The 13,854-nt window shown below is 38.1% G+C and overlaps 1 protein-coding gene across 2 annotated transcripts in view; it reads right to left on the bottom strand.

Annotated features, from left to right (window-relative positions):
- Window positions 1-13,005, bottom strand: part of LOC120552243 (sodium/hydrogen exchanger 9-like) — a 64,549-nt gene extending 51,544 nt beyond the window's left edge. The window contains exons 1-5 of one of the 2 annotated variants that reach the window (XM_039790098.1): window positions 12,829-13,005; window positions 11,886-12,085; window positions 8,079-8,156; window positions 7,804-7,880; window positions 3,648-3,763 (exon numbers count right to left, since the gene is read on the bottom strand). In XM_039790098.1, the coding sequence (XP_039646032.1) occupies window positions 3,648-3,763; window positions 7,804-7,880; window positions 8,079-8,156; window positions 11,886-12,085; window positions 12,829-12,967 (610 nt within the window). In that variant the 5' untranslated portion in view covers window positions 12,968-13,005. Of the gene's footprint in view, window positions 1-3,647; window positions 3,764-7,803; window positions 7,881-8,078; window positions 8,157-8,262; window positions 8,378-11,885; window positions 12,086-12,828 lie in introns of those variants that run through there. The other variant, XM_039790100.1, reaches the window with a different exon arrangement.
- Between the last annotated feature and the right edge of the window lie 849 nt (window positions 13,006-13,854).

The following is a 13,854-nucleotide window of genomic DNA, read 5'->3' as shown; positions in this document are numbered from 1 at the left end:
ACGCTGTGGAGAGAAATAGATGGCAACTATGATTTAAAAACGGGAATAATAAAAAACAAACATTTTCATTTTCACTTTTACCGGAGGCTGTATTACCGAGGGTCAGCGGCTCTGTGCCCGGGCTCTGGAGCACCGGAGCCGGCTTGGATCAGCGGTGCCCCATATATATCTACGGCAACAAAACTTCACTGGTGAGACAAACGTGTGACGGTCAGGAAGACGTTTTGGCAGGGGGGAAACTGATCAGAAAATGTAACGGAACATTGTAGAAATGTAGTGGAGTAGAAAGTATAGATAATTGCTGCAAAATGTAACAAAGTAAAAGTCAAAAGTAGGCTATGCACTATTGAGTCTACTTAAGTAAAGTACAGATACGTGAAAAATGTACTTAAGTACAGTTACGAAGAATTTGTACTTTGTTACATTCTACCACTGCATTTTGGCCATATAAATAGCGACCAATCACCAAATAACGCAGGATTTAATCAGTTTAACTGCTAATGTAAATTGCAGTGTTAGTGTTTTTTTGCATAATATGATTTATTTTTCAACAAATGATCAGAAATACATTACAGTAAAATACTATCATTGTAAACGACTGTAGAATTTAATAAAATGCAGTAACCAATCATTTGGAGCAAATTGTCATCACTCAAATGTGCGTAAGCGTGCTTTTCAGTGTTCGTAGATTTTGTTCTTAGCTAAGAACAAATCCAAGTTAAGAAAACATTAGTGAATGCCAGAATCTTCGTAAAAAGTTCGTAAGAAGGGTTTAAGAACACATTTCTTCGTAAGAAAAGTTGGTGAATGAGGCCCAATGTTCTGTGTGTGAAGGACATGCATTACTTTATGGGTATGTGTTATCTTGCCAAGAACAGCCATTATTTTAAGATGACTGTTATCTACAGTATTATAAATATCCCTAACAGTCCAGAGTCATCCACAGCTCTGAGTGCATCATCAGTCCACGGCTCTCCATCCCATTGTGAGCTCTGCCTAGTTAGGTATATCTTAAACTAATCAACCCTTCCCCAGGAAACATTCTTGCGCTGGCAGTTTGACCCCCTGACCTCTCTACACACATTTCAGTCTCTTCTAACTGAAGTCACTATCCAGTACATACATGCAATTATATTTAATGAGAGTCATTATAACTAATTAATTATTTGATTATTATACATGTTATAGGCAGACATTATAAATTATTGTCTTTCTATCGAGGCCTTGGCGTAGGCTTATTTTGCTGAAACTAGGCACTTAGCATGTTCATTTTTATTTTATTTTCTCACAGATGCACACTAAATGGAAAACAATAAGCACATGCTAGGGCAATTTGTGCATCCTAAGAATTGCATATTTTCAAATGAATACCAACAGGGACATTACAGACTAAAATGCTTTTACTCATTGGTTGTCTCTATTGTCAAGAAACTGATTATTAAAATCCATAATTGCTCAGGTAGCTACTATTCATCTATAAGAATAATGTAAAACACTGCAAAAGGAATGTAAATATAAATATATATGTATCTTCCTTTAGATCTGCTTCTAATTTTCTCTACCAGCTTAATCTTTTGAATCGTCAGCAGGAGCTGGACTCTATCCCGTGCTCATATACTGTAGGTGCGACAGACTCACACTGACATCAATTCAGTCTCCAAACCACCAGACCGGTATCATGTCTTTAGACTATGAGAAGAAATCAAGACCATAGACAAGATTTTGGAATTTCTATATCCAAAGTCGCCCCAGTGCCACCTCACCTGCCTAAGAAATGTTTGACAATACCAACAATATATATATATAATATACATCTCCCTACATAATGGTTTAAATACTGCTTGAATTCACACTGCCAAAAATATAATTGTGAGGAAGAAATACTAGTCATATGTTAAGATATTGACTCTAGAAATGTCATCCTAACAGTATCAGCCTTAAAAAGCCCATCATGTCTATAATTGTAAAATGTTAACTTCCCAGGTCATTAAAATCTCCAAATTCCCAGAAACAATAGAGAGGACATGACATAGTCTTCAATGGTAGCTGCAGCCTTTAATCAGAATCAAAATGTATAAAAAAAAAAAAAAAGTATTACTAGCAATGGCAACATCCCCATATGCTGAAATACTTTTCCTGGCTATCTGTTGCTTTCAGGGAAAGCTTTCATATATTCATTTGAGCTGCAATGAGAATCTGGCCTATCAAATACATCTGTTATAGTCCACAGTCCAGTGCAAGCAAAGTGGAAAATAAATTGGGCTTCCATTTCACTCAAAGCTTGGCTGCCAGTCTGTGATAACTTTCAGTGTTCTCAAGATCTCCATCATTTCAGTTAGTACTTGACATCGTAGCACTTACACAACCAGTCATCGACACAAACAGAGAGCTGTCACACAAGGGTTATGACAACGGAAAAAAAAGTCTAATTACTAAACACTAAATTGTTTTGAGAGTCACTGTGACTGTGTGTATGTATGCGTGTGAAAGTAAGTCAGTGCCTATTTCTGGAGGGTTTTGCGCTTTGGGCCTGTGAATGCAAATGTGCAAGGGAGAGAAATGGACAGCGACATTTTAATGGCTCCCTTTTGGAAAATCAGAAAGCTGGCACTATATTTGGACAGCGCGAGATGGAGAAGGCCAAGGGGGCTTGGTGTTTGGGCCATCGATGCATTATTGTTTGATTTTAATCTAAGTGACGCGGGCGCTCGGGTCGGCAGGGATGAGCACAGCGAGGCATGGGAAAATAACCTCAGTCTGAGTGACAGCTGCGCCATTATCTTCAGCTCCTCTTTGACACTCACCCAGATCAACTACTTATTGGTATAAATAATTCATTACCAAATGAGGACATTAACATTACCACTGTTGCAGCGTCGCGGCATGCCTTATGACATCCCACTTGACTGCTCTTGAAGAACACAGATTATATTGTGGTTCCACTTAAGAAAAAAGTGCACCGAATTCAAAGCAGTTGTCTTGACTGAGGGGGCATTGTGACTTTGTTCATGCATTTAGGCTTAGCTATCAATCTCTGTTATCTGTGTAAAGTTATGTGGACTAAGAAAAAGATGGCTATACATAGAGCAAGAAGGGTGTTTCACTGAGGTAGGGATACATGTGTATGTCCAAGTAAAGAAACATAACAATGTTAAATCTTACTTTTTATGTGTATAGCCTCCACCCAAACATACACTTACAACTGGCAATAGCATGTGTGCAATAGGAAAAAGGGGTACAGAGATGAGCAGTATAAGCCAGGTTTGACCTTTTGTCAACTCATATGTATCACATGCATGAATCCACAGTACCTAATCAAAACCCAGAAACTGCAGAAATGAGAAATCTACAGTTGCTTAAACATCTTATTGTGCTGTGCTGTGTTGTGCATCTTTGATATTTTTGTTTTTTTTCCATTAACTCATTTGGAGGTGTTTACCTAAGGCAGATCACTGTGATGTGTCTGTCACACATTCACTGTGAGCACGTGCCAAACATTCCTGAGAATATTTTGGGCTTTTTTTGCTTGTGTTGTAAAGCAATAAAATGTGACTAGAATTACACAATAGGTTTATATCTGTATAAAACCAGTAGTGTTGCCACTAGAAGTAATACTATGATTTCCTTTTTAAGGCCAGCTACTGTACCTGGGTCAGTGGCTGAAATAATGGCACCAAACAGGAGGCAATCAGTGAAGAAGAAGTCTCCATCTGCTGCTTGGCCCAACAGGACCATCAGTCTGGTGAAGCCGTAGACACAGGCCCTGTGATAGAGGACAAACAGACAGAAGGTCTGACACACATTGAGGTCACCAGGGAGCACCAGCCAGAGTAGGCCTACAGTATCAGTCATCCCTCTAACCGCAGCAGGGCTTCCCCCAGAGTAGTGTGGGTAATGGGGCCAGATGCTACCAGCAGGTGAGTTGACTCGTTTGCAGGCAGCAGACACACAAAACTGTGACTATGCTGGGTAGCATTACATTTACAGTATTACATTTATAGTATTTTTTGTAAACACACACACACACACACAAAACAAATACTCTTGTTAGACACCTCATCTAAGCACCAATCCATCTTCACGGCATCCTTTTTGGACAGTATTATAAACACTCTCCTGAATTATGAGTATGTGTGTTTGTGTGAGCACAAAGTCACCCGAAAGACAAAAAACAATGAGGAGAGTTTGTGAAGGGCACTGTGACAGAAATAAAACAGCAGTATCTAAATCTAGTATTTATCAGCTCTGGGGCCTGGCAATACAAAAAAAAAATTCAACCCAGAATGCACCACTGTATGCTCTACCTTGCAAAAAAAAAAGAGGTAAGACTTTATTTGAAGTGATGTGCATAAGACTAACATGACAACATCATTATTATGACATGACACTTGTCATGAACATGCAAATACTAACTTTGCATTAAAAGTGTCAACATTTACCAAATGACACTTAATGACAACAGTCATGACCACTCAAAATGACTCCTTCATGTTCATGGCAGGTGTCATACTAATCATAATAATGATGGTGTCATGTCAGTCTTCTGCACACCCCTTCAAATAAAGTGTTACCAAAAAAGAATTACTACATTATGATCAAAAACTTGCTAACATGTCAATTTTGAATTCAACCCTCCAGTCCAGTTCTTGATTAGTGTGTGTTAAGAAGTAATTATGTTACTGTGAAGCATCCCATAATAATCAGCATGTCCTCTGGGGAACCTTTCTGTCCATTGGCATAACTCTGTTACCATGGTGACGGCACACGACCTGTCCCGAAGACTGGGATTTAAAGTAGAGATGCACCGAATCCAGATTTTTGGGGTTCGGCCGAATACCGAATCCACTGGTTAAGATTCTGCCGAATACGAAACCGAATACCGAATCCTACTCCCATCCTCAGTCCATTCACGCAGTAAACACATTAATGAAGTAAACAACATCCACAGCAGTGTATTTTTCATTTTATTTACCTGAAGTTGCTGCATTTTGGCTGGTTTGGAGAGTTCTTTCAAAAACAAATTTTTTTTTTTTTTTTTAATTTAAAAAAAAAAAAAAAAAAAAAACTGTAAAAAAAAAAAAAAAAAATACTGTAGGGTCCTTATATGTAAATTATTTGTTTTTAATTTTTCAAATGAGACAAATTGGCATTGCAAATTGAACATGTAGCTGGACTTTGAATGGCCTTCTTTTTTTGACTGAAAGTACTGCCAAACAACACTTTTTCTGCTCATGAGTTCCATTTTCACTTTCTCACAGCCTAGTGCATTGAACGGCGGCGTCATTACGTCGACCAGCGTAGTGCAAGCGTAGGGTTCGGTGGAAAAAAATTCTAAAGGCTCGGCAGAAACCGAACCCCGTTAAAAAGCCCAATATTCGGCCAAATCCGAAGCCTGGATTCGGTGCATCCCTGATTTAAAGTACTGCCCTCAGGTCGAGTAACAAAAATTTCTTATTCATGTATCTTTAAGGGAGATTCGAAGTAATGGTTGTTATGACTGTGTGTGTGTGTGTAATTTAGAGTGAGTGTTAGTGTTAGTGTGTGTGTGTGTGTGTGTGTGTGTGTGTGTGTGTGTGTGTACGTGTGCGAGCAATACAGAGGCAGTAGGAGAGAGTAAGACAGGCAGACACAGACAGAGAAAGAGAGGAAGTTGATGTTCCTTGAAAGATGAGTCATTAAGGTTACCTCACTCCCATGTGACTCATTTCCCCATAGGATATAGTAAACTCACTAACAAGCAACATGATTGGTCAGGTCTGGTGCCTTAGCATCAAAGAATGTGCTCGTGACCCAACATGTCAAACCGTGGCCTGCTTCCTAGAGGAATTGCAGAGAGTATGTCAAAAGGACATTGCAGGGTGACTGGGTTAGCTCAGTTGGTAGAGCAGGTACACATATGTAGAGGTTTATTCTTCGACGCAGAAGGTCAAGGGTTCAAGTCTGACCTGTGATGGTTTCCTATGTGTCTTCCCCCCCTCTCTCCCCTTTCATATTGCAGCTTTCCCATTCATTAAAGGTGGAAATACCCCCCCAAAAAAGGGTGTTCCTGGGTAAGAACTACTGTATGGAAGAAGGAAGGGAAGCAAGGAAAGACAACATCTTTTACAGCAGGTTGGAGAAGCCCATAGGCTATAATATCTAGATGGCATGAACTGTTTCCATGGATATAAAACATTGTGAATCAGTTAACAATAAAATTATACTGTGGAAATAATATCACAACAAGCACACTAGGTAACTATTAAACACTGACATTGCATGTTATTTATTTTATATACAGGGAAAAGAAAGCAACTGATAAACTCAGGGGCCTGTACAATCTAATGCAATCCAATAAAATAGCTGCCCTGCCGTAACATCTATTTTTACAAAGCACACAATGTTCCGTAAAATCATATTGAGAGGTGTTTCAAAAAGAAATGTCTTCCCATTTACACACATGAAGGGGGCCAGGATATTAGAGACACCTCTCAATATATTGCACGCCAGTCTAGGACTAACTACGTACACCATCACTAACTCTGACCTCAATGGTAAAATTTATAATTAAATTAACACCCCTATGACAGTGACAAAAACCTGAGCATTATAGGCGTCATTGAGTGAAAGTGGACTCTATGGCAGAACCATTGTATTGGATTGCATTAAATTGTACAGGTGTACCTAATAAAGTGGCCCCTAAGTCACTGCTGTGGGTGAAAAAAACATGATAACAATTTAATGCTTTGAAAGGTTTTCTTAAATTCAAGGACTATTACATTTGTTTCTGATCCCAGAGGATCCTGGAGAAACTGAAGTTATGAGCTTTTCACGCCGTCTTTGTGTGCAGCAAATTAGTGCATCAGATGGTTTGCAAAGAGCTCGATTTCCTCTAAAGTCTGAGAGTGCCATCTAGCTTTGTGAGGCCGGAACAGCAACCCAGTTCCATACTACACACTAATGCTAAGCAGGTTTTGATTATTTGATCCTTTTAAGTGTCCTGGTAATGTACACTACCGAACTGTTCATAGCAGAAATGTTGACTTATCGTAGTAGAAAAAGCCAGGTTGATGAACCTTAATGATGGCTCTATTTCATGTACTGTATGTCATTCAGTTCCAGGGCTTTGCTATATTATGCAGCTCGGAACTGGGACATAGCATATTCATATACAAATAGCACAATACAGAGGTTACCTTTTTAAAAATCAGATTTCATTGGACTGAAAACGAGCAACATATTTATTTAAAATAAGCAAAATTATAAATCATCATGATTAAAGCATGAACACATATGTACTGTATATGACAATTAAGAGAGAATGCATGCTACTAATGGTGATAGCACCTTCCATACATGAAATGCAGCTCAATCTGACTCTAAAGTGTAATCATACAAAATATCTTTATTAATTGTTTGTTCCTGTGATTACATTTTTGAGATTTTTAGTTTCTAGCTTCTAATATTTCTTAAATGTCAGACACTGAATGTCTGTGACCGTCCTGATTAGGTTGGTTATCTGGTTGAAGAACTGTGTAGGGACAGCAATGGAAATAAATCCAGGACTATTGTTCTATCCCTGACAAAGTCTCATATGTTGCATTTTTTAAATAAATAGGACCAAACCAAAAAGGTTTATGCTATTATCAGTAAATTGTCTTAGATTATGCACTGTGGAACTATGTGAAAAGCCCCCGTTTTCAGAAAATTATCTTATATCCAGTACCTCAGCTATTCTCTTGCTTCTGTGCACCTTAACTTTGTTTGTGTTATTGTATTTTTGATGGGTTCAGTTGTGTGCGTGAACAAAACAAAAATGCTCACCCTATGGTCAGACAGCTGATTATGGTTCCCAAAAATGCAAAGGTCAGAACGGATCCAAGGTTCTCAATGAATCGTTTCTAGAACAGAAATCAAAATGAAGACCAATTAGTAACATCAAACAAACAGGTCATTTACTTAGATTCCATGTAACAAACAGCAGCATACACTATATGGCATTGCTTTTTTTAAACCGATGGAGCGTCCACACAAAAGGAACGGTCCTTTGATCATGTATTTTTCCCCTACATCGAGGCATATCAGGACAGCAGTCTCACCTGATTAAGGGTGTAAGCTCCATGGAAGATGATGGGTGGCAGGAACAGATTGAAAAGGACCTCGGGATCAAAGGTCTCCTGTAAAAGACAGAGCTGTTGTGTTGGTGACTGACAGGGCTCCGTGGGGAGCGAGAGGACTCCGTTTATTGAATGTGACTGACTGACGGACAGATATTACACACACATCGTTCACTTCAGCAGCTCTGTTTTGGCAGACAGGCAGCAGTTCTTTTTTCTTTTTCAATCCCAATGTCACAATAGTCTCCAGGTACCACGACAACCTTATTCGTCCTCTCTTTCTATAAAAAAAAACAAAAAACTATTGCATATATTTAATAGAAAAAAATGTGACACACCAGGCTTATATATTTTGTATTGTTCCCACCCATGAACATTGAAGTTGGAAGCATTATAGGTACCACTGAGCAAAGTTAGCTGCCAAAAAGTACGCTCCAACTGTCTAGGTACAAAGATCATCACTTTGTAACTTAAAAAACACGATCGTTGAGTGTTAACATGCTGTTAGGAAATGCTACAATTTCTTCTCTCAAACTTTGAACCTTCATTAAGGTCACTGGTCACTGTATATCACCTCTGTGGCCTATAATAAAATGACTGTGTACCGCATTAGCATTCTGTCCAAGTGCCCTGACTCAGACCTCAGCTGATAAAAGCAAGCTTAATACAAAACACTTGTAAAGCATAACACAAAGTGAGAAGTCTGGTTGTGTCAGAGTTCACCATAAATACTCCCCATATTCATTAGGATGGGAATAAGCAAGTACCATTAGTATACGTAGCTGCACGTGTTGAGACAATAGATGGATTTACATGGAACTAAATTCAAGCTGCAGATCAGCCTATATTACCTTCAGCACAAACAGTAACCAGAGTGCAAGGCATTTTCTTAACATACTGTGCACGTTCTTTGTCTGTTTCTCATTCCAGTCAATATGACGCAATACAAGCTGCTGAGAAACGTACCCTTTCATGTCCTTCATCCTTGAATCTTTTTTATGTCTATTGTGGGTACATTCTGAGGATCAAACAGCAGTAATATTCAATTCAGATCAAAATAATTTTACCTTTTCCCCGATTCCTACATCCCACAAGGTTACACTGCTCAAAATTAAACTAGTTTAATTAAATTTCAGAGATGTAGTGATGATGCTTGCTGTACTAGGGCTGTGGTCACAGCACTTTTGAGATTTAACTTTTTTTTTTAACGGTTGAAGCAACCTAAATGGCATGAATATTTGGTCTGAAAATAGGTCTGCTTCTGTAAATGTCCTACTTCCAGGACACATTGAATTTTGGTGAACATTTACACATTTATGGATATATGGAAGATTGCATGTTTTTTAATTAGCATTTTTGATGCTGGAAAGATCCCTGTAGAGTTGGAAGAGCCACTCTGCTTTCTCAGTAATTCACACTCGAAATGGTTGCCAGAGCTGCAAATTGCTCTTATCTTTCTGCTACTATCACCTGGCTCAATATAAAATTTTTTGCGGCTGCAATTACCCATGCAGCACAATATACATGTATTTTTTCATTACTGCAAGCTGTGCGTGACCAATACAAAATGGCATAACAGAGACTAATACAGACACTGTAATCAATAAATTATGCATATGCTAGTGGTTTTATTCTAAGGGCCACCTGCACCACAGAGTTGAGGATGGAGGTGTGTTGTATACACTAATTGCCTCTTCAGCTTAGCAGCACTAAATTTAATCAGACCACAAACTTTAATGCTTTACTCCCCAGTGGCACATAATGGACTCAGTAATGCAATGAAATTCTTACGTCCCCCTGCTAGGGTCCCCACATGTATCAGGATTAATGGCATGAACGCTACACAGAATGGTCCAACCGATGTAATGGCCTTTGTGGTAGCCTCTGCTGGATTGCTAATGAGATCCAAGCATTCAAAGGGGCCAAAGAGTCCAAGCCATTAGCGAAGAGTTACACTTGGCCTGGATGATTTGCAAGGTTCATGGTTCACTTTCTCCCTGTCTCTCGGGTTGAAATATCGCTCTGAGATTAAGAAATACATTTTCAAATACGCTCATTCCACATTTTCTCATGCTTGTTCGCCATCATGTGGCTGAATCCCTGGCTCATTGGTTGGTTACTTTGATATGACAAATCTCCCTGATGGCACTGCTAGAAATATGAAAGCGAGCCAGAAAACAGTAATAATAATAATGACAATCAAAGGGCCCATGTCAAGGCTTAGGCTCTTCTACTTAGCAGTGATAATAGAGCCTCTGACTAATTCATTTTTAACAAATAATTGCAGGGATTAGTTTGCAGAACTATGTCTTAAGGTCCAGGTCGAACATTATTCCTGTTGCACCTCAGTGACAGAAAATAACAAGTATACTGTACTTTGATGAAAGTGTTTTACAATCTTTGTATGTAGATTTTAAATGACACCTTCAGCATTTAAAAAATATAAGCTCCCTCCTGAATAAAAGTGATAATAAGTATATAAAATATTTTGCTGTGTACACATTTTTTGACTGGATGTTTATTATTTTAGAAACAAGTATAGTTTTCACAACATTAACATACCAATATACTATATACAATAGAGTATATTTTATTATTTTATATTATGTATAAGTGTAACATATGTTAGCAAAGAGGTTAAATCGTATGTTTCCAACAGAAACAAAATGATGTTAGATCTCTTAATTGTGAAAATGAAATTACAATTCAAAAATTGTCCTGACCAAACCTCTGTTTGAGTCTACAGGGTTCATAAACTTGCTAATTAAGCTTTCAGCATCAAATCACAAGCAACAGTGCATCTCTATTACATTAAGAAAACTCGTTGATACACAGTATGCACAGCATTTTGTGATGTGGAACTTTTGTTCACAGTATTACAGTTCCTCTCACTTTATAACAAATGGTAGATATTTCCATCCATTACCGTGTGCTGTGTAACAGGTTATGAAGGCCATCTCTATCTAAGAGGAAAAAGCTTCAGTGCCTGTTGAAATTACATAACTCAATCTCACATTTTACCTGCACTGCAGAGCAACACCAATATTACTTTAAGAGTATCTCACAATGGGAATTATGCATTTAAACACACAAAATGTCTAGAGAGGAACCCACATTTAAACAATAAATACATTTGCTTTTCTAATTGTATTTACAGTTTATGTTTGCAGTTGAGCAGGAACATACTTTTAAGAAAATGTAAGTATACAGAAAAGCCTTTTGTGTTAATTTATCAGACCCTTTCTGTTGTTTTATCTACTCTAGAGTCTGTGTATCTAGTCTGTGTATTGGTTTCTGTGTTTAGCTGTCTTCTAATTTCCCTTTGTCCGCACCACACACCTAAAAATGTAATCTCCCCTATCTGTTCCTTAATAAATCTTTCATGTAGGTTAAATAGCTCTGTTGCTCTATTTCTCTCTGTAGCACCAGTCTCTTGCTTCCCTAACAACAAACAGACCATGCAAGTAATTTAGAGGAAAACCAATAACTAAGCACCATTTGAGGAGACTGTTGTTGTAAACACCCAGCATACACAAGGGACAAAATATAGGTGTAATCAATGAAATATTAAAAAATCAGTTGGGGAAAAAAAGCATCCTGTACAGGGCATTGTTTGCACACTGCAATATTGATATGGACCTTTTTAAAGCAAATGTTTTATTAAGACAGGTTGTTTCACTTTCCATTACAGACTATGTTGTGTCACAACCTGCAGCCCCTATCCAGGTTAATAATTCACCTTTGTAACATGTATTTGAAGTGCAGGTCAAATCAAATTGACATAGTTACCGTATGAGGGGTTGAGATCGGTGGGCATCGTTGGTTGACTTTCCCAACATGTCTAAAACAGTGAACGTGTGATGTGATGTTGACCGTCAAGATGTGAGGAGTGCTGTTAAGACCACCACAAATGCACACAGTTTCCATATCGTCCACATGACCTCCCCGGTCAAATGACAAGCATCTCACTGTTAAACCCACAAGCATGCCTTCAGAAGAGTAAAGAAAGACAAAGTTGCTGTAATGAAAACTGTCAAAAGATATTACAAAAATATTCCAGAAGTAAATAAATCATTATGCAGCTACTACAGTATAACGCAAACAACTACAACATAACTTATTATAACAGTCCCATAGAAGATTAGAAGATTAAAAGACAAGAAGCAGACAATAAGGTCACACATGTTCCAGACATAGGAAAACAATTTATATTACATGTTGCTATAGTGCAAACTTTTAAATATTGCATGAGTCCTACTGCTTGCTGCTGAGCCCTTAATAGTTTATGGTATCTGGAGCGACCTGACAACTACCCTGATGATAGCCTACATAAAAGGTTGAATCCTATGCCATGTATCAACATAAAGCCAAAAAATAACCCACTATACAAAAGTCAATTATGTATCATATCTTTAAAAATATCCTTAATCTGTTTTGGTTGCGAACAATGTAAACTAACGTGCATCACATTGATAGTGGTTGTTGTTAATTATGAATTTCCATCGTAAAGATAAATCATAAATATGAATAAAGCAAAATTAGATGATATGGCCACTACATTCCTATTAAAGTCCAAAATTCGACAAATTGTGACCAAAATTGGCTTTATTTGAGCAACATTCTGATATATTACTTAAACAAATGTGAGTTCAGGAAGTGTTAAAAAACGGTTTCCGTAGCCTACTCTAACGTTATACTCTAAATTGGCTTTTGCTAAGTCAAGCCTACTTACCATAAAACATTGCACCTCCAGTTTCATTTATAAGTCTGTATTTAAACCGTTTTAACTTCCACACACTGAGAATGGTTACAAGTGTCAAGCCAATTGCTACGAGTCCCAACTTTGCACTCTTGTCTTGTTTGCCCGACATCTTCAAAGCCGAGGTCAAACTTTTCGGAAACTGTTGTACTTCACATCAGCAGCAGCAACATCCGCACATCCGCATCAGCAACGCTCGAGCGCCCGTGCTACCTTTACAGTTGCTGGGACATCTCTATTTTCTCTTTTACGCGTGGGGCATATACTGTCTATGGGCATAATTGAGATATGTTGGTGACCATTAGTTTATTTTACATAAACCATGAGATACAAAGCAGTTTTGCTCCAGTGCAATGCAACAAATGTGTATAAGGCATGCTGCAAATAAAATGCAAGAGCAATGGAATATAGTCTATGTTACAAAATCATAACTGGACAAGGTCTAACCATTGTTTTAGAATGCCGAATTGTAGCCTGTTAGCCACGTAAAAACAACAACTGACACTGGATCATGTCGCTATATATTTCCCAAAGCACATAAATGCATCATACTTTGGGTGTCAGCCTGTAATTTTCCAGTAGATGGCAGTGAATGCAAACTAATGCACGCGGAAGTGAATCTCCACTCTCTGTCCCTTCGAATCAGTCATGGGCCTTAATTAATTAGCAATTAATTAATTGAATAGTCTTTTGGTTGTAATGACTTATTTTGATCTAATGTATGATACTTTGTAATACAACAATGATAAATACGTAAACACCTTTAAAAATGCCTGTAGCAGCTAGACCTATGTGTCTCCAAGGATGTAAAATTAAACACTGAATTTAACACGGTTGAATGAGGCCCACTGGTCCTATTACACATGATGGTGTATTGACAAGTCTAACTTTCCACCTGATTATGTTATCTGATAAAGAAAACCAGGGGCTGGTTTTGTAGGCCAACAACCTAATTAAATATTCATGAAGAGTGATCTTTGCATCCCCTTTGTCTCAATC

The sequence above is a fragment of the Perca fluviatilis genome, chromosome 22, assembly GCF_010015445.1.
Source record: "Perca fluviatilis chromosome 22, GENO_Pfluv_1.0, whole genome shotgun sequence".
NCBI classification, from domain to species: Eukaryota; Metazoa; Chordata; class Actinopteri; order Perciformes; family Percidae; genus Perca; species Perca fluviatilis.
Note: the sequence above shows the minus strand (reverse complement) of the source record. Positions and strands in the feature narration are given on the sequence as shown.